The following is a 19,721-nucleotide window of genomic DNA, read 5'->3' as shown; positions in this document are numbered from 1 at the left end:
AAAAATGGGGTAGACTTTCTTATTTATATTTATAGGATGCCTGTGGGGAAGACAGTAATGCTGTATGTGGCAGTTTGTGTGGACATGTGGTGCTAAACATATATTAAAAAAAGATAACAGACCTATTGACGTTTCTTTGTAGAAATATGGAAGAAAAGCCAGAGTAGTTCAGTAATTGACAGCTATGCAGGAGATGCATTTCCAGATTTCTTTCTGAAGAAATATTTCACTAACTTACAATTCCTTTCAAAGTCAGTAATCCATCTTTAATTATTTTGTTGATTTCATAGTTGTATTTTACAAGGTTGATGTAATGTCTGCTTCCTGCCAACATTTGATATGGACAATCCACTTTGTCGCTGTTTTGATGAAATGGAAGGCTGCTTATGGTTGCAGTACTTTTTTTTTTTTTTTTTTTTTTTTCCTTTCTTTTTTCAGTATATGTATGTAAACTGAGCACGTGCAAAGACTTATCAGTCACTGGATGCCAAAGCTTAACAGCAGGAAATGTGGGAGCTGTCAATTTATACCACTGACAGAATGGGAAACATGTTCAATGTAGTTAAATTGATGGGGGTTTGAACTTACCCAGCTCAGTGCAGTGATTTCTTTTGGTTTCTTTTATTCCTGCTTTTGTCTATGCTCTTATTACCCCATACACACTTCCGAGCATGATTTTATGACCCCATGCATATGTTTAAAATCACTTTGGTTTTATAAGCTGTAATTTGGGCTGTGAAAAGTACATGGTTTCCATCTTTAGGGCGGGTTACCACCTCTGCATGCAGAGGAACAGAGGCGTGGGCTGCTGTAGGGTGTCTCCTTTGGGACCCAGCTGGATGATGACACCGGCTTGTAGTGGCCACCCTCTTGCTGGTGGCTTTGTCTCCCTGAGCTGAGTGTCAGCAGAGGGCAATGCACAAAGGGCTTCTCCTTCTTCCTGGGTCATGCAGGTGGTGGTGAAATGTGCACTTTCAGCTGTCTGGGACAATCAGTCCCTCCATCAGTTGTCTATAACAATCCACTGCCTTAGACTAGAAGAGCATCTCTGTGGTGGGATGGCATTTAAGCAAGTGTGCACCTCAAGCTGAGGTTGCTTTCATTTAGCTGTACACCTATGGCTGAAGGACCTTCTTGAATCCAGTCCTAGCAGGGCAAGTTGTTGGATTTTTTTTTTCAGACAGGTTTCTGCCAGTTTGCAAGGAGAAGTGGGAGTTAATCGTGTTTTAATTTGTTACTTTTTCTTTATGGAGGCTCTACAGTGGGGGAGTGTTCCTGGCTTGATTGTTGCATGGTAGGTAGAGATGCTGAGTGGTTTTTGCCCTGGTAAAGGCAGTGTACTCATACATGAAAACTGATACTTAGGCCAGCTGCCATAAGGGAGTTCATGTTATTAAGCAAAGTATTATTTATGGAGCTGTTGGAGAAAGTCCAGAGGAGGGCCACAAAGATGTTCAGAGGGCTGGAGCACATCTCCTTATGAAGACAGAACCCTTCCCTACTCTAAGGGTTACAGAGCCCTGGAACAGGCTCCTCAGAGAGATTGTGGAGTCTCCCTCTCTGGAGACTTTCAAGACCTGTCTGGATACATTTTTGAGCGACCTGCTCTAGTTTTGGTCCTGCTCTGGCAGGGGCGATTGGACTTGATGACCTTCAGAGGTCCCTTCCAACCCCTGACATTCTGTGATTCTGTGACAGGCTGAGAGAGTTGAGATTGTTCAGCCTACAGGAGAAAAGAGAAGGCTCAAGGGAGACCTTATCGCAGCCTTCCAGTACATTCCAAGGAGCCTACAGGAAAGCTGGGGAGAGACTTCTTACGAGGGCATGTAGTGGTAGGACAAGGGACAATGGCTTTAAACTGGAAGAGGATGGATTTGGGTTAGACATTAGGAAGAAATTCTTTTCCTGTGAGGGTGGTAAGACACTGGCACAGGTTTTTCCAGGGAAGTTGTGGCTGCCCCCTCCCTGGAAGTGTTCAAGGCCAGGCTGGATGGGGCTTGGAGCAACCTGGTATGGTGGAAGGTGTCCCTGCTCTCATGGTAGGGGGTTGGAATTAGATGATCTTTAAGGTTCCTTTCAACCCCAAACCGTAACATTTGTAACAAGTAAATTTGTAACAAACCATAACATTAATAACATTTGTGTATTGAACAAAAGGGTGATGCAATTAAAATTCCCCAGGTTGAGGATTAGCTTGATCTCTGAGGGGAAAAAAATTCCAGGAGTGTGCACAAATATATTTTTAAATAATGTACTGCTGCTCCTAGGGTCCTTGATATTTGGAATTTGAATTGCCTAATACTGAATGCTGATGGTGGCATTTGACTGTTCTAGTGCAGGATCCTAGTTTCTTGTTTAAAAAAAAAAAAAAGAAAAAAGAAATCCTTTTCTGGTGTTTATGTCCTAAGTGTTGATTCAGTTTGGATTATATTTCTTTCATCCTGAAGTATGTATAAACATTTTAAATAGGTGTGGCACACTGTCAAGTGTTTCCATTATTTGGATGATAGGTTAACATCTATTCCAAAGTATCAGTAGGCACCTGCAGAAGCTAAGTGGGTATGTAGCACCTGAACACATTCTGATTCATGCAATTAAAGCAGTTTGCAGAGTGAGGAAGAAAAGAATATCACATACTGAGGTTTTATATCCCTTTCACAGAGAACAAAAGAGGTTTGATTCTTTCACTTCAAGTTTAGCCTAACCATTGTGTAGCAGAGGAGATTTAATGAATCATTGTTTAACTTTGATACTGCCAAGTATTTGACCATTAAATAGTCTGAAATGTGTACATAGCACTTTGGTGACAGACCCTTATTTAACTATGATTAATTGGCATTGAATAGTTATTTAATTACTTTGGAAGAAATCTAACAACAGTATGTGTTCTGATTAAGTTATTTGATGTAAAAACAAACACGGGACTGTTGAAGAGAGCACGTTCCCTTTTGCAGCTTGCTGCTTGTTGCTGCTGCACACCATGAGGAAGCCTGAGAATTATTGAAACAGCAGAAACTACTCACAAATTTGGATGCTGTTCTGGCATTGGCATACTTAGTTCTTGAGTTCTTAAAAGACTTTTTCAGTGGTTTCCTGAAATTTCCTTTGCCTTCCAAATTTGAGATGTAATGTTGTCTTTTTGCTTCTGAAGCCCGGACTGAAACTCACTTGAATAAGTAAAGGGTCCCCAAAAGTTAGGTTTGCAAATGATAGTAGAAACTATTTGGTGTCCTGACTCAAAATAGCTGCTTTCATATCTGGAATGTTTTCTCTTGTATCCTTAATAATGCATAAACAAGCCACTGATTTACTGTGCTTCCAGTAAGTGGAAACAGTTGTTTCTTCATACCTTGTGAAACAGACCTCATTTACTTGTAGACATCCTTACAAATGTAGCAATCACTCTGAATGCAATATCATGATGGCTATGGGGCATTTTGTGGATATTTCAAAAGCGTAGAACTTCTGCTTGGAGGTGCATTGCTCTTTCTGGTATATGATGAGGGAACTTGGTTGCTTTAGTGGATTGCTTCCTCGCATGATGTGCTGAAAAAAGTGCCAGTTCAATGAAGTCCATATGAACAGGATCTAAAATACATCTCCAGGCCTCCGTTTTCCTTTACACAGTCACTGGGGTAATATGATTGAAAACCAGCAACAACAAAAATAGGAGTAAGGCTTGTGGCTTTGTCACTTGCTTTTAGCAGAAGAAAGGCATTAATGCTTGCTGGATTAATTTTAAGAGAAGGAGATGTGGACCTCTTAGCAAGAAGCAAGGTATTTTCCTAGATTTACTGACTTCAGGTATTGTTTACCAGAATTACTGTGTGCAAACACTAAATAAACAATACATTACTTTTTTCTAACCTGAAAATTAAAAAAAAAAAAAAAAAAAAAAAAAAAGTTCTGCTACCAGAGATTCACCTGAACGTTTATTTGGAAAGCAGCTGATTCATCGCTTGCCCCAGGAAGATAGGCTGATGGAAGATGGGGCTGTTCTTCCTAGAGAAGAGGAGGCTCTGAGGTGACCTTATGGCTGCTTTCCAATATCTAAAGAGGGCCTACAAGAAATCTGAGCAGGGGTTTTTGCATGGGTGTGTAGTGATAGGACAAGCGGTGGTGGTTTAAAAGCTGAAGAGGGGAGATTTAGGCTAGAGATGAGGAGAAAAAATCCTTCCTGTGAAGACAGTGAAATACTGGAATACGTTGCCCAGGGAAGTTGTGGTTTCATCCTCCCTGGAAGTGTTCAAAGGCAGGCTGGATGGGGCCTCGAGCAACTTCATCTGGTGGGAGGTGTCCCTGCCCATGCAGGATGGTTGGAAATGGGTGATCTTTAAGGTCCCTTCCAACCCAAGCCATTCTGTGATTCTGTGTACCCAGTGTTAAAATTGCATCAGTTGTATCAAGTGGATTGTAAAAGGTTCCACTTTTCAAGGTTTGTCTTTCTCATATGCCATTGATTTTGCTGACTTGTATTTTAGTATGGTCATTTTTCAGACTTACTGTATTTACATCTTAAAGGGGATTAGGCAGATTAAAAGATGTTTCCATGTTTTATTGATAACATAAGATTCATTTCCACTTTTCCTAGTGACATCTCACAGCTCTTGTCAAAACATTGTCTGTAGAAACACTGTTGTACTTAACAATTTCATAAGTTAATTGCCAAAAACAGAGTTTAGAAAATTAACTAGCAGCTCGATTATCTATGGGAACTTGAATAATTAGGGGTTAGCAGCTGTATGGAAGAGACAGTATGACCGGAGGACCTGAGGCCATCTAACTAAAGTTTTCCTTCATGAATGGGTTCCACAAAGAAATTCACTGGAAGTGATGTTACTGTGGAGGAGAATATTGCCACAGTCACTCTTGGTGCACAGGATGAGGGCAAGTATTCTGCAGCTCTCATTTGCATCTGTTTACCCTCAAAAGCTCTGGAGCAGATCTGAATCCTGCTTGCAGCCTAAAACTTTCCTTGTCACAACACTGACACTTTCTCAGAAAATGAGTGGAGATTGTCACGGTCTCCAAACAATTGCCAAAACCCCCCAAAACTTGAACTCAAAATCTCCAAAATTCCTCCTTGAACAACTTTAATGAATTATTCTTCAGTAGAAATGAGAACTGAATTCCGAGATGGTGTTGGAAATGAAATTGCAATCACTTTCAACAGGGCATTTTATAATAACTTCTCTCCTCTAGCTTCATCCTTACCATAAAAACTGAGAGTAAGCACAGTGCTTTTTTTAGGAGCCAGTCTTCATGTTCTCTTCCTTTTGTGAGATGAGGAAGATCACAGAATCACAGAATGTTTAGGTTGGAAGAGACCTCCAAGATCATCCAGTCCAACATTTGAATAACACCATAGTCAACAACTAAACCACATCCTTGAGGACCACGTCCAAATGCCTTTTAAATGCCTCCAGGGATGGTGACTCCACCACTGTCCTGGACTGGCCATTAAATGATGGTGAAGATGGTGAAGGCGTTGACCTAACTGGCACCATGGTCATGGAGAGGACCCAGCCTGAGTGACCTTGCTGCCTCCCATCAGTGTCACATGGGGTGGCCTTAGTGCAATAGCTTCTTTTATCAGTCTTGAAGCCACTACAAATAGAAATTATTTGTGGGTAAGAGGCAAATTTTAAAGCTGACTGAAGGTGGTGTTTACTTGCTGGGGGAGTAATCATTTCCCTTTGTGTACAGCTTGTCATCAGTGTCTCTTGGAGGGTCTTGGCATTGTCACTGCTCTTTGCTTTGCTCTTCAGGCTAAAATAAAGTGAAGTCATGCATGAGGCAAGTGACTGAGCTAATAGCCTGACCCTCATCTCTTATGCTGTCTTGTTTCCCTCATCTTCTTCTCCTGTACAGGCTGCTAAGGAAAGCCCTGGCAGAAGGAAGCATTTAACCTCTTCAAATAATTTTCTTTTTGCCAGAGAAGTCTCAGTTCATTTGAAAATAACCTGGAATGTGGTATTTAGGGATATTAAGAAGTCTTAGCTACAGCATGCATGCCATATATGCTAGTTTACTCTTCACTGCCAGTCTCTGTGTAAGGAAATCACAGAAAATGGAAACTTTAAAAATAATTGCCTCCAAGTTGCTTCTGATTTATCTATCCCAACGTGAAATAAGTGAAAAGGACCATCCCCAGCTGCCATTCCCAGTAGAAACAGATGAGAGAGATTTTGCTGAGTCTTGTGTACTTTTATATCCTTCCTCTCTGGGTACAAAGCCTAAAAAGAGGATGAATTCCACTGCTCTCTGCCTTGAGTGTCTGCCTTGGGCAGTAAAGTACTGCAGAACAAGCTGTTCGCCACCAGTATCTCTCTTTGGAGTCCAGTCCCAGGCCTGAGAAGAAGATTTGTTGTGTACTGCTTGGTGTGAAACCAGAAATTCCCTAGAAAAAAGAAGTCAATGGTATGCAACAAAATTCATAATTCTGAAACAGAATAGGAAAGTAGAATGATGAGTGCTGCAGAAATTACTGTAGTAGCTTCTTATCTCTGAATCACGTCTCCAACACACTCCATGGAAATTTTAAACTTAACTACTTATAGTTTAATGAGCTCCTATGAAAAGAAAAAAAAAGAAGTCTTTTGTTGCCAATGCAGCGAATGTGTTTGTACCAGCTAGAAATAATAACTGAATCAAGATACGTGTAGATAAAAAAGCAATGTGAATGCATGCATGGGCATTGCACATATTAGCAGAGGCCAGATTCCCATCCTTAGCTTAGTTTCCTTCCTAGTGAGTGGAGCTATTGATTAACAGAGGAAGATCCTAATCCACTTATGGGTGGCAGCATCATGACTTTAATTATTAAGGAATTCTTTAACTGATTTTTTCAGTCAAGTAGAACTTGGGAAAATAGTGAAGTCTAAATGCTTCACTGAGAGCTGATTAAAAATTGTTTTATTAGCTTAAATAAAGATCAGTGTTGTCAAGGTTTTGAATAAGTATAAATGTAAGGCTGCATGAATGCAAATCTATCTTAGATTTTATGTCAGACATGCCTGCAATTTGAATCCACATGTAATGGTGGAGGAGTGAGAACAGAAATCCTAAAAAGGATCAGTTAGATCAACTATGGTAGATCTGGGACATGCATGTACTAGTGAGTTTCAGTCAAGTGTAGGAGCAGATTCTGGATGATGTTACTTGATGAATCTTGTATTAAGTTGTCTGAACTGTAGACCCTCTGCAGTGTATGTTAAGCATATCAAGCTTGTGTGTTTCACCTGTTAAATCCTATTGAACTGCTATCTTCAAAGCCCATTTTAATTTTTTCCTAGCAGTTTAAGTAAAGGTTTTATATTTGGGTGAAAGGCATTTGTGAAAAAGTATTCTTCAAAATATATTGCAGTGGTTGTAAAAGATTCCCTTCATGGTGGTTTCAAAAAGTGTCTTTTTATCTTCAGATTCCAGCTGTTTCCTTTTAAGCGTTACTAAAGTAGTAAAACGTGGTGTGTTTAAGATATTTTGATCTTTTCAGGAATTATATTTACTTTATTTTTTCTTTTTCCTTCTCCAAACCTGTTTCTGTAGGAAGAATCTTAAATCGTTTCTCCAAAGATATTGGCCACCTGGATGATTTGCTTCCATTGACATTTTTGGACTTTGTGCAGGTAATTTGGTTGCTACTGTCTAAGACATCTGCACTACATTTTGAATTTAGATTTCTGTGTGCTTTGGTGAAGATCAGATATTTATCACAGATACAGCTGAGTTGAATGAAAGGACTTGTTTGTGAAAGAAAGGTGTGGTTGAAATTTAATGTGTCAGTAAAAAGCTAACATGAGTAATAACTGGCAGGTAGGAGTGGCTATACACAGCTTGCTATTATGTCAGGATTTCAGTTCATAGTAGCTACATGCTTGGTAAATTGCTCCTGATTTGCCTCCAAGCAATCTGGCAAGCTTATTGCTGTTATAAGAAATATGTCCATAGTAAAGAAACAATCAACTCACTTGAAAAGATAGCACAGATTAACCTAATTATGTGTCTACTTCCACAAAGAATCAAATGCTTACCACACCATTTTGGATTAAAATAGGTGTGGCTATTTACAAAGGAAAGATTAGTAGTAATAGGGTGAATATAATAGCCTTAATAGGAACAAGTGAAATAAGTTGCTGCAGACAAGAAAGATGGACAAAGCGCTGAGATTTTGATGATGATGAAAGGATAAAGGATTATATATGACATCAAGGTAATTTTTCTGTTATAGATGCTATTAATCCTCCTTGTAAAAAATTGCAGAAGCATGAAGCTGCAAAAAAATATATTGTACCGTATCAAAATAGCATGAATCACAGAGTACACAGAATCGTGGAGGCTCAAGAAAGAGTTTACTTATTCGATCATCTGGATCCACTAAGTGGATCAGGCCTTTCATGATCAAGTCAGAAATGTTTATTAAGGTTGTATTGCTGCCTTTGCTTTGTCTCTAAGAGGTAATATTTTTTTTAGGATCTAAAACTTGTATTGACTTTTTGAAAAATAAATCAAAGACATTTCAAGTTGAGCAGTTTACCCATGTTGAACTCTTCAAATTAGGGGAAAAAGCACTTCTTAACCCTTTTTCCTAGCTTAGAGAAGTTGTTAAAAGTCGACGTGTGTGTTTTTCAAAGCATTACATTGCCACATGTCATCTTGAGGAAGAAGGGAAGCTGATGTCTTTTACCTATCAATTGAAGTTTTTGATTTTTTTTTTTTTTTTTAATGTGAGTTAGGGAGTTGCTTATTGTGAATATTAAATTTTGTATTAATGGGCTTTTAAGACCCTGACAAATTTTTTCCTGAAAGTGCAATATAAACAGTTTTCTGTAATATGCTACTCATTTCTTTTAGTCTCATTGGCCGTTTTATTAGACAGAATATCTTACTTTATTCCAGTTCTCTTGGGACAGTACGTGTATGCCTTTCTATTCAGCTGGAAGCTCAGGCTGTCCTGCAGTCCTTATCCTCTTCTCTCATCACAGGATTTGCATCCACAAATTCCAAACCATCTCTCATACATAGTGCTCCTCGGACATTAGGCTAAGCAAAGCATTTACAGAAGTTTGTCCTTTACAGCAGACTGTGCTCTGTATATTCCAACTTCATACTGCTCATGGCCAGAGCATTCTCTGGGTCCCACAGTCAGGATAAAATGAGCAGCCCTTTTCCTTATATCCATGCATTTACAATAGTGCAAGAGTTGTGTTGCAGCCCACTTGTGTGGTGTTTTCATAGCAAGAAGCTGAGTGGGTGTTTTGCATGCCCTGGCATGTGGTTTGAAGGCATGTGAGGTTGTCTGAGGATGCAAAATTTGCTGGGAAAATGTTAGAGAAGTCTGCGTAAGCAGAAGGAGCCAAAATTGGTGTGGTCTTGTCCATACTTCCTTTTGGGAGCAGACCCTGAAGCAAACTGACTTGGGAATTACACTCCCTTTTTTTTTTTTTTTCTGAGGGAACCAACTGGTTTTCTCCAAGAGAGCTAAGGAGTGAGGCAACCTGAATGCCTGACACATACAGAGGACCAAGTTATCTACTAGCAAATTAAAGAACCCAGTTGTCTGACCAGTGTATAGATAATTTAGGCAATATATACTTACCAAAAGGTAACTGGCCTGGGGTGAAAGAATGAAAGTTGTTGCTCTGGATGTGATTGTTTTTTTCTTCAAGCTCTTACCACTAACTGCATTTTGTAAACATTTCCTCTCATTGATTACTCTGTGCATTTCTTTTATATTAGCTATTTAATATTCTGAAAAAATTAAAATTTCTGAAGTATTAAAATTTCTGAAGTATTTTAACTGAAATGTTTTCAAAAAATAAAGTAGGTGTTACATGTCCAGTACACTACTAAAATGGTACTGTGTTTCAAAGCTTCCCTTTCTCCTTGGCATAGAAAAAGAAAATTCAGGAACTTACTTTTGATTGAGAATGTCCTGCTACCCATAAGACAAAAGCACTTCCTTTTTGGCAGGTTTTCGAAAACTGATTTCTAAACTCGATTAGCAGGCTTGTTGTACAGTGGATGCCTTTTGAAATTCAATAGCAAAGAGATGATATTTGTTTCTGAAGAAGCACAGATTTTTACAAAGGATGTGTTATCAATTATGATAGAGATCTTTTGTCACTTGTTTTGTTTGCAGGTGTCTTTTATAAGACTTCCTATAATCCCTTCAGGAAGAAATATTTTCTCCTTTCTAAAAACAGTATTAGCTAAATATAAAAGCTCTTATCCCAGCCATTGTTGTTGATTCTTTGAGAGACATTTCCCAACATTCATTGTTTAAATGGTTGTCAGGAGGAATCAAGTGAAACTTAATAAACAATGCAGTAACTGGTTCATCTTACTTTGTGTGTAGAGGCTTTTCTTGAACGGATTTGCATTGAAGAAGTGGTCCTTTTTCTCAGAGTGCTAGGATCACTCTGAAGCATTCCACCTTTTTACTATATTGGCAAGTGAGTGTATAATTTCTGCACAAACACCATGTGATTGGACACTCAAAACCTATAATGTGATCCCACTTGAATACGTATAAATAAAATATTTTTTTTTCCTAGATTTTTGTAATCAGACTACGGATTTTAAGGAAGTGCTGAAAATTGATAATGTACTTTTTAGAGCCCCTAATAAGATTTATACACTGCACTACAGTTATAATGAGCATGATTACTCTAGACAGCTATGTATTAATTCCTTGACCTCTAAGAGCTGAATTTTTTTGCATCTTCCTCCGAGTCAATGAAGAAGAAACAGTCAGTTGTCTTCAAGACAGTGGATGGTTACTACATGCTTATTTGTTAGAGCAACATTAAAAGCTGTGTGGCTAGCACAAAAATTCATTATAGACCTTGTGTATTCTTCTGAAAAGAATACACAAGGCTAGACTTTGCAAAAATGCTACTTTGCACTAGTTCCCAAAGTAGCAGCTCTCATTGTGTTTAAAGTTTCCTACCAGTTTTCCTTCTTTGATTTTAAGAGCACTGAAATATGGCACAGCTGTCTTTGGAGAGACTGGGGGTAGGAGGGGCAGTCCTCACTAGAAGAAGGCAGTAATTTTTTTCTTACAAGTCTTAACAGCACATGAGATATGCAATGCTAGTGCACATAGAAATTTTTGTAGAAATTACTGCACAAGATTTATAAATAAAAAATAAGTCTCTTTTATAAGAGCACGCTTATGTCTATGTTTGACTACGTGGCTGTTGATCACAGCTCTGTGGGTAGATGTGAAGTATAGAAACTGAAAAGAAACCAAAGGTTAAGTTAGGCACTTCAACTGAGGTGACTTTAATTGTGCATTAACAATTCAGTTCACAGCTCATTAAAGTAAAAAAATAAACTTAACAGTTTAAGCCTTGACCTTATCTTCTGTTACAGGTTCCACGCCAGCTGTCCTGAAAAATTAAAAAAACACCCTACAGTTCTATGACACTTGTTCTGCTAAATACAACACTAAATATCTTTGTAAAAATCAGGTAGTAACTGATGCTTGTAGGTTGATTCAGATATTCAGAAAGCTGTATTAATGTTTAGTGTAGATGATGGTTGGGGTTTTTTTGTCAGCTTACATATTTTAATCACTCAGCTTGGTACTGTCTCTTCAGCCTCAGTTCTGCATCTCCCTTTCTTTTTCCTATCCTGAGTTAGGTAGTTTTGGGCAGATGTTTTCCAACTAAGTTACAGTCTCCTCAGGTAAGGGACTAGTTATGTGAAAGCCATTATAATGCATTACAACTTTCTAAGGGGATTTAAACATCTACCTCATTTAGATCTATGTGCTCTTTGTTAGTTTAATCAGAGGGCAGGCCTGACAGCAGCCTCAAAGAACTACCCAAATGGCAAGAATCACAGAAATGCTTTATTTAGTTGGTACAAACTTGATCATTCTCTAAACAAGTCCAGAGGGGCTTAAGGAAATCAGGTATCATTTAAGATGTCTGAGATTTTTTTACTTGATTTTCTTAGGCTCTTCTGAAAATACCAGCTGATACACTCAGTTTTGCAGCCAAGTGTAGTTCCTCCTCCTGCCTGAAGCTCTGTGGGAGTACAAGGTTCTGTTAATGGGGGCTTCACTGCCAGGTGGGGGGCTGGTACTTGAAAATGTGGTTAAAATGCATGGCAGTGTCTGGCTGAATGCAGCACTCATAAAACACACTATACCAATTTGGGAAAAGGTCAGCCAAGGAACAGGAAAAAATCATTTAACAATGAAGCATTAGGAATTAAGAATCAAACATATTTAATAATGTTTTATGCAAATTAGCCCAGATATTCCTCAGTGGCCAGTGTTTTGGATGTTATATTTTTTGAGAGCTCATCAAAGACTTATTTTTCAGTACTTGAATCTCACTTTGACTTGATATAGATCTGCAGAGGCTTAACATCTTTAAACAGTGGTTTTAGGGGATGCAGGATGTGTGCCCAAACTGATAAACTACTGGTTGTAATTTGTATCTCTAAATTGATTAAATACATAGGATGGTGAAATATAATTCAGAAGTGGGGCTTTTTCAGTTCATTGTAATGATAAATTTGAAAAGGTTGGAGTTTTTTCCCTGTAATTTCTTGCTCTTTTAATTCTTTTAATTCTTCAGTGATCTCATTACCTCTTAACAGAGTTGATTTTTTGCTTAAGTTTCTAGTGAATTTTAATACCTTATTGTGATGGCCCCTTCATTTTGATTTCTTCCCCTATGTTGGATTGGGGGTAAAAAAAAAATCATGATCTGTTTTGTTTCTGGAGAACACTGTGAACATGTGAACTATCTGCAGCTGCCCTTGGAAAAGGGCAGTGATTTATTGAGGAAAACTGAATTGCAAAACCTTTTTCCTCCCCAAAATCAACAGCTTGACTGAGTTTAAATAAGTGACTTTTCATATCCTTTCATCACACACAAAGACCTAATCCTGAGACTACTTGAGCCACCAATGTAGGCTGTGGCTGGGACCACCACTGAATGTGCCATTCCCTTCTCACCACACACAAAACACATTGACTGCAGCTTTATGAAGTGAAAATGCTGAAGAAAAAGAAAATGTGAAGGAGGTGTCCCCAGTCATTTGTTTTTTTAAAAAAAAAAAAAAAAAAGCAAGAAAGAAAAAGAAAAGAAAAAAAAAAGCTGCTGCATCTGGATATTAGGAACAAAAAGTGCCTCAGACTGGAATAATAGCCTGGGTCACTTGCTTTCCTATGTGCACAAGGGTGGAACTGCCGTTCCTTGTTTCAGTACCACTGACCCCTGCATTTTATTGTGTGAAGATGTCAGGGAAAGTGTGTAGCAGGAATTCCTGGATCTTTTAGTTTAACAATGACGTTGTTATTTTGTGATTTCTGGGAGAGGTGATGTGCTGGGGGGTTTGTTGCGTTGTTGGTTTTTTTTTTCCAGTTTAGCCAGGTTTTGTATGTATGAACCGTGTGAGCCTTAAGAGATTTTTATTCATAAAATAATAGTTCTTTCTGTGTGTTTGCATGTGTGCATTTGGAAAATATGATAATAAATATGTTGTCAGAAAATAGCCAGGGTGGCATACATGTTAAATGTCAGCATATCCTCTTTAGCCTAGTAAGTAGAATAGACCTGTATCTTGAAGACACCTTTTGGTTTCCCTTCTGCTGAAACCTGGTAGTTTATTTTAATAGTTAAATCACCAGATTCTGTAAGCTGTGCTAAAATTTAGATGATAAATAAATAAATATATTTCAAAACCCACTTGATTGGTGACAGTTGACTACTGAAATCTCACCAAACTTTTTCTCTGTGGAACTGGTCTAAGTGTACGTTCCCAAGTCACATGCTACAGCGCATCTTGCTAGTGTGTAATGGAAGACCAATTAAAACATAAAAGAAAAATAGTAGAGGTTCATATTTTTTCTTTGATTACTTTTGAGCACTAGTTGCAGAACAGGTTAAAATTTTCATCATGATAAAATCCTAATTTTTGGTATTGTCATTTGATATTCACATATGCTTTCAGTTTTGCTACTTTCTTCAAAATCAAGAGTTTATACACTTTGCTGTTTAGCCAACCAACCAACTAAAAAAATGGCCCATTCTGTCTGCTTGGTCATCACCATCCCACCTTCTCCCTACCCGCCCAAAAAAGGAGGGGGGGTAGAAAAAAAAATAGAAGGGTGGGAGATAGAGAAGGCTTGGGTTGCACTTGTGTCTCCAAGAGCAACATGCAGGAGCTGTGAGTTGAGCAGACACTTGTCTAAATAATGCAGTTCTTTATTGACCTTTCATTCCTCTGTCTTTGAATGCCTTGGTTGTTAAATCCCAGTAGCCAATTAGTCTTCTTGATGGTGAGATAATCTATCCCAAAGCTATTGCTGGTCTTTACTCTGTACCTGTCATCCCATGCCTTTGAATATAAGTGTCTTGCATTATACAGACTGTGTATTTACTCAGACTGTTGGTATGTGTGTAGGAAAAAACACAATTGGGAGTCCCTGCAAATAAGTGGATTCCTGTTTACATGGACGTGTTTCCTGGTGCTCTAGGGAAGGCTGAAGTTCTGTTCTTACTATAGCAGTCATTTAATCCAGTCCAGTCCTTTCCCTTACCTTATCTACTTTTCCTATCTGCATTAATTTGTAGGATCTTGGTAAGATTCTGTAGATGCCTGAGTTCTCCATGTGTCAGTGTCAAGGAAACAGGTATCACTGCACTAACAAAACGAGTTAGTTGGGAAGCATGAGGTAGCTTTTTTAATATTCTAGGGTTTGTATTTACTTGCTATTAATAAAATCTGAAAACGTAACCAATTATATAACATGAGAAAGAAGAAAAAATAATACTGAAAAATGTGATGTCATTACTTTCTTGCCACTTGCTTCCTTTTCTTTAACCACTTGTCTGCTTTTCTTGTTTTTCTTAAATCTTTCTTCTTTCCATTTTATACTTTTCTGTGTATATAGTTAATATGTAGATAATTTTGTTACTGTGCTTTTCCTTCCATTTACTCAAGGAAATGTGGAAAACTGCTGTTTTAAATATGGTACTCAGGAATTCTGTCTTCTGTATTTCTTTGTCAAGGGCATGTGAGCATTGTGAGATGAAATCTTCCTCTTCTCTGACATTTTGAACAGATAGTGGCTTAGTGGTAGGAAGACAAAAATGTAGTTGTTCCTGCAGTATTTTGGTATGTTCAACTGGAACTTGTAAATAGCAAATTTCAGTCAGGTTCAAATCTGCTCTTCTCCAAGTTGACTTCTCTTTTTTCTTGATCAGATTACTCTCGATGCATTTTCAGCTAGTAGAAAGCAGGATAGCTGTATGAAAGTCCAGTGATGTGCCTCAGTTCTGTGTGATGTGGAAATTTTCCCCCTTTCAATTAAGGTGGAATTTGTAAAAGTTCCAGAGAGAGAGAGAAAGAAAGAGAGAGTGTCCTTTTGTCTGGGGCTTTTTATATCTGCTGGAAGGTATTTTCGTGTTTGCTTTTCTTATTGTGAAAGGGGGCAAAGAAATACTCTGATTTAAGTGAACTTGTGTCCTGTGTAAGTGAACTTGTGTCCTGCAGTTTTTCTCCAATCTGTTTATGTATACTACTGCTTTTGGTGACAGAGTAGAAAATCTTATTATTATTTCTAGGTATTTAACCATTATTGCAACCTTTCACAACTGTAGCTCAAACTGATTATTATTTTAAGACTTCTAAAGATTATTAACATTTCTAACACTTCACAGTAACTGGAAATCTTCTAATTCTGCTGTCAGTCATAGAGTGTAACAATCCTGTTGCAAATGGTGATAAGTACAAATCTTCTAGATTGCCTTAAACTACTGATATACTATAGATAGGACAGTGTGTGCTTACAAACAAATTAGGATTTCTCTGTTTTGCAAAGAGACTGGAGATTTTATTTTTGATTCAAGAAGGAAGGAGAAACTTGGAGGTAATTTGAATTACTAAGCCACATAGCTGGTGCATGTTAAATTACTATGCATATTTATACCCAAAACAAACACGTGGGACAAGGAATTATCTTTAGTGAAAAAAAGACTGCATCTTATAGAAATATGCTGCCAGGGCTATGTGTGCATCTCATGGAGAACATAAGAACTTCTTGTCTTGCTGAAGTTGGTATGTGGCTGTCTGGTGAACTCTGCAGCTGATTTGGAAACTCCAGAGAAGTTTGTTCTTCAAAAGGTAGAGGCTGCAGTGTGGGCATTTTCGTACAGCAAAACATGAGAGTTCAGCTGGGAACTGAATGTCACGTGTCTTTGGGGAAATAATGCCTCTTTGTGTCACATCTACATTAGAAAATAGCTTTGTATGATTTTTAAAAATTGATTCATTTGGATTGCTCTCTTGAAATAGTAAAAATGTGTGTGTTAAGAAAGGCTTTTTCAAGGGTTTTGTAATGGCTGTTCCTTCTCTGTGAAAGAACAGAATGCTGAGTTAATGCGTTTTCTTCCCAAATCATGTCCCTAAGTCTTTTTTACTTTCTGTTTTTCTTACTGGGTTCTGGAATCAGTCTAATGCAGAGCTCTCTTACTATGAAAAGTGGTTCTGTGCTGAAATAATGCTTTTCAATATTGCCTTCTAAAACTGAAAACGTGTTGGCTTTCATACCTGGTTCAGTTTCTCCTGTTAAATACAGCATAATACCAAGAAAAACAATTTTTTATTTTTCTCGTTGCAAGTCCAGATTTTAGGGTCAGTCCTTGTATCAGTTACTTAATGTAGTGTGTCTTTGTTGATATTTTCTGATAAATAAACTTCTGAAAAGTTTTCCTTAGTCCCTTCCCAGCTTTCCTGTAAACCCCCTTCAGGTACTGGAAGGCCTCCCTGGTGGTCTCCCTGGAGACTTCTCTTCTCCAGACTGCACAACCCGACTCTCTCAGTCTGTCTTCATAGGAGAGTATCTCCAGCCCTCTGGTCACCTTTGTGTCCCTCCTCTGGGCTCACTCCAACAGTTCCATGTCCTTCTTGTGTTGGGGGCTCCAGAACTGGATGCAGTACTCCAGGTGAGGTCTCATCAGAGCATAGAGGGGGAGAATCACTTCCCTCGACCTGCTGGCCACTCTTCTTTTGATGCAGCTCAGAATATGGGTAGCTTTCTGGGCTGCAAGCATGCATTGGTCATGCTGAGCTTATCATCAACCTGTGCCCCCCCAGGTCCTTTTCCTCAGGTCTGTTCTTAGTCCATTCTCTGCCCAGCCTGTATTTGTGCTTGAGATTGGCCTGACCCTTGTGCAGGACCTTGCACTTGGCCTTGTTGAACTTCATGCAGTTTGCATGAGCCTACACAGGTCTCAGGCTGGTCAAGGTCCCTCTGGATGGCATCCCTCAGGGAAATTCCTCACAGAAATGGGGCAATATTTTAGCAAAGAAGTTAATGAACTAGGCCATAGGTAGGGACACGAGTTAATGCCATGCAGGGTCACAGCTGTGGTCTGCTTAAGCCAGTGGTCTTTCTCAGGCTGTAGTTTTCTGTGGGCCATTCCCTTTTCAGTACCCCAGTATTCAGTTTTGTACTGGAGGTCTCAAAAGGCCTGTCCCTTCCCAGTCATCTTACGATCCACTTTTTGCATAATCTTGTATTAGCCTTGAATGATCTGCCTCCTGCAATCTAATAGCTTGAAAACAGTAAGATATTTGTTCTCTTTTTTTGTATTAAGGTCTCTGTATATGATGCCCCTTCTTATGGAAAAAAAGTAATTATTATCACTGAAAGAAAAAAATATTTTAAAAGTTCTCAAATGGGATTAGGCTGAGGATGAATACTGGTGAATCAGCCTCTGCTGATAAAGTACTAAACATATGAAAAAAGTAGGAAATGCACCATTTGTAGTAGTGCCAGAGAGAAAAGTACCTGTTCTTGAATCAAATGTTTTGATTTGTCAGGGTCTGTGCTCTGTGGGGCTGTCTTGGGCTTATGCAGCTGGTGAGAAGTTCTGGAAATGGCATCTAAGTGGTAGAAGGGGAGCAGAAATTGTCAAGCCATTCTTTATTTTCCTTTTAAAAAGACCATTAATTTGGCAGCAGGGACAGATAGCAGCAATATAAGAATCTGCATTGCTCTGAGAATCTTGAAGGAAGTGGAACAGCCAGCAAAGTGACCACACTTGATGGTAGTGGGGGGTGTTTGAATCCTTGTTTGCATATAGGTCACAAAATCTCTTAAGTTAATACAACAGAAAGAGATGCCTTCCTCTACCTGAGAAGAGGAGTAACTTCGAGGAGGTTGGCTGCTACCAGACATTTTTCTGCATTGTTTCAGGCAGGTTCTGGCAAGAGCTGTTGAGAAAACAAAGCATGTGTGTGCATGTGCTACACTCTCTGATTAATGCTGTTTCCTCAAGCTGCCATGTCAAATTGTGCTTGGCACCTGAGGTGTTCTGCAGGAAGATATAACATATTTGTCATGGTACAAAGACCACTATATTTTATATGAATAGTTTTTTTGTGTGTGCAGGTTTTTTTCTTGGGAGAAGGTCAATGTAAGAATACAGCCAGGGACTGCGGACATTTATGGGAGAATACAACAAACCTAGCACTGCTCAACAATGAAATATATCAGCTTTTTATATGATTTTATAGGGAGATACAATTAAGCTATAACTAACTCTCTTTAGCTTCAAGAATAGCACCTCTTGCTGTTTCATAGATACTCATTGCCAAGTTGTGCCTTGCTGCCCAAATCACTGAGAACACGTTTTGTGCCCAACTGCCTAGAGGTCCGTGGTCCTGTAGAAGAAAAGCATCTGGGAATATAAAATTAGAGGTCTTATTAAAGCTTTAAGTGCTTATAAACAGAAAAATATATTGTCCATAGACATTTACAAGAAGGGGTATTGGCTCTGTCCTTTTTTGCCTGACAGTATTGGTTTCCATGTACAGTGGGTAGGAGCAGGAGCTGCATGTAGAGATAGATAGATAGATAGATAGATAGATAGATAGATAGATAGATAGATAAGCAAAGGCCATAGCTGTGACACTGATAGAAGCTTGTCTTCTCATGGAGAATGTTTTTTAGCTGGAACTTGTGACTGTGGCAACTAACTTCTTAGAGGAATGAAGAGAATTAGTTATAAAAAGGAAAATAACCTCTATATGATGTAGGAATAGAATGCAGAGTTTTCAAGGAATATTTTGAGCGTCTGGCAGAATCACCAAATCCCAAGCTTGATTATGCATCTGTTTCAAAAGCATCAATATCTGGAAGTCTTAGACAACATATGGACTGTGATTTTTGAGAGCTGCTATAGGTATTGAAACCTGCAAAAGATAGTTAAGTCTCTTGGGCCAGGGTGCCCAGAGAGCCTGTTTCTAGGCCTTGCTGTAGGGTAAGAAATGAGTGACCGGATGCTGTTTAAATACAAGAGAATGGAAGCAATGCCAACATATTAAAGAAAACACCCTTTTTATTATAAGGTCACTTATTAAAAGAACAATTGGACACAGTTGTCTGTGATGTCAAACAAATATTAAGGCTTCTCACTTAATGGCAAAATGCACGCCAAGTCAAATGAATGTGTTGGTGGCACAGAAAACATTTGCCCTGAGGAGCTAAGCATACACTTCTTTGCCTAGAAAAACGATGATCCAGAAAGACTCTCTTATAGAGACAAGAAGAAAGAGAAGGTGCTAGCATTAAGGATGTGACTGGGAATTTTGAGTACATTTCTGTGGTATATCTGACAGATATATTCTGCCTGTTTGCAGTGGCATGACTTAGGTAACTTCTTGTTGACTAATTGCAAATAGCAGGATTC

The 19,721-nt window shown here is 38.6% G+C and overlaps 1 protein-coding gene across 5 annotated transcripts in view; it reads left to right on the top strand.

Annotated features, from left to right (window-relative positions):
* The window catches only part of ABCC4 (ATP binding cassette subfamily C member 4 (PEL blood group)), a 147,366-nt gene that overhangs the window by 76,906 nt on the left and 50,739 nt on the right, over nt 1-19,721 (top strand). For all 5 annotated transcript variants that reach the window (XR_011725420.1, XM_071741910.1, XM_071741903.1 and 2 more), the window contains one exon: nt 7,549-7,628. Coding sequence is in view for 4 of the 5 variants with exons in the window: in XM_071741910.1 (XP_071598011.1) it covers nt 7,549-7,628 (80 nt within the window). In the remaining variant the exon portion in view is untranslated. The remainder of the gene's footprint in view (nt 1-7,548; nt 7,629-19,721) is intronic.

This window comes from Heliangelus exortis, chromosome 1 (assembly GCF_036169615.1).
Source record: "Heliangelus exortis chromosome 1, bHelExo1.hap1, whole genome shotgun sequence".
Taxonomy (NCBI): Eukaryota; Metazoa; Chordata; class Aves; order Apodiformes; family Trochilidae; genus Heliangelus; species Heliangelus exortis.
The sequence above is the reverse complement of the archived record's forward strand: the minus strand, read 5'-3'. Positions and strand labels throughout refer to the sequence as shown.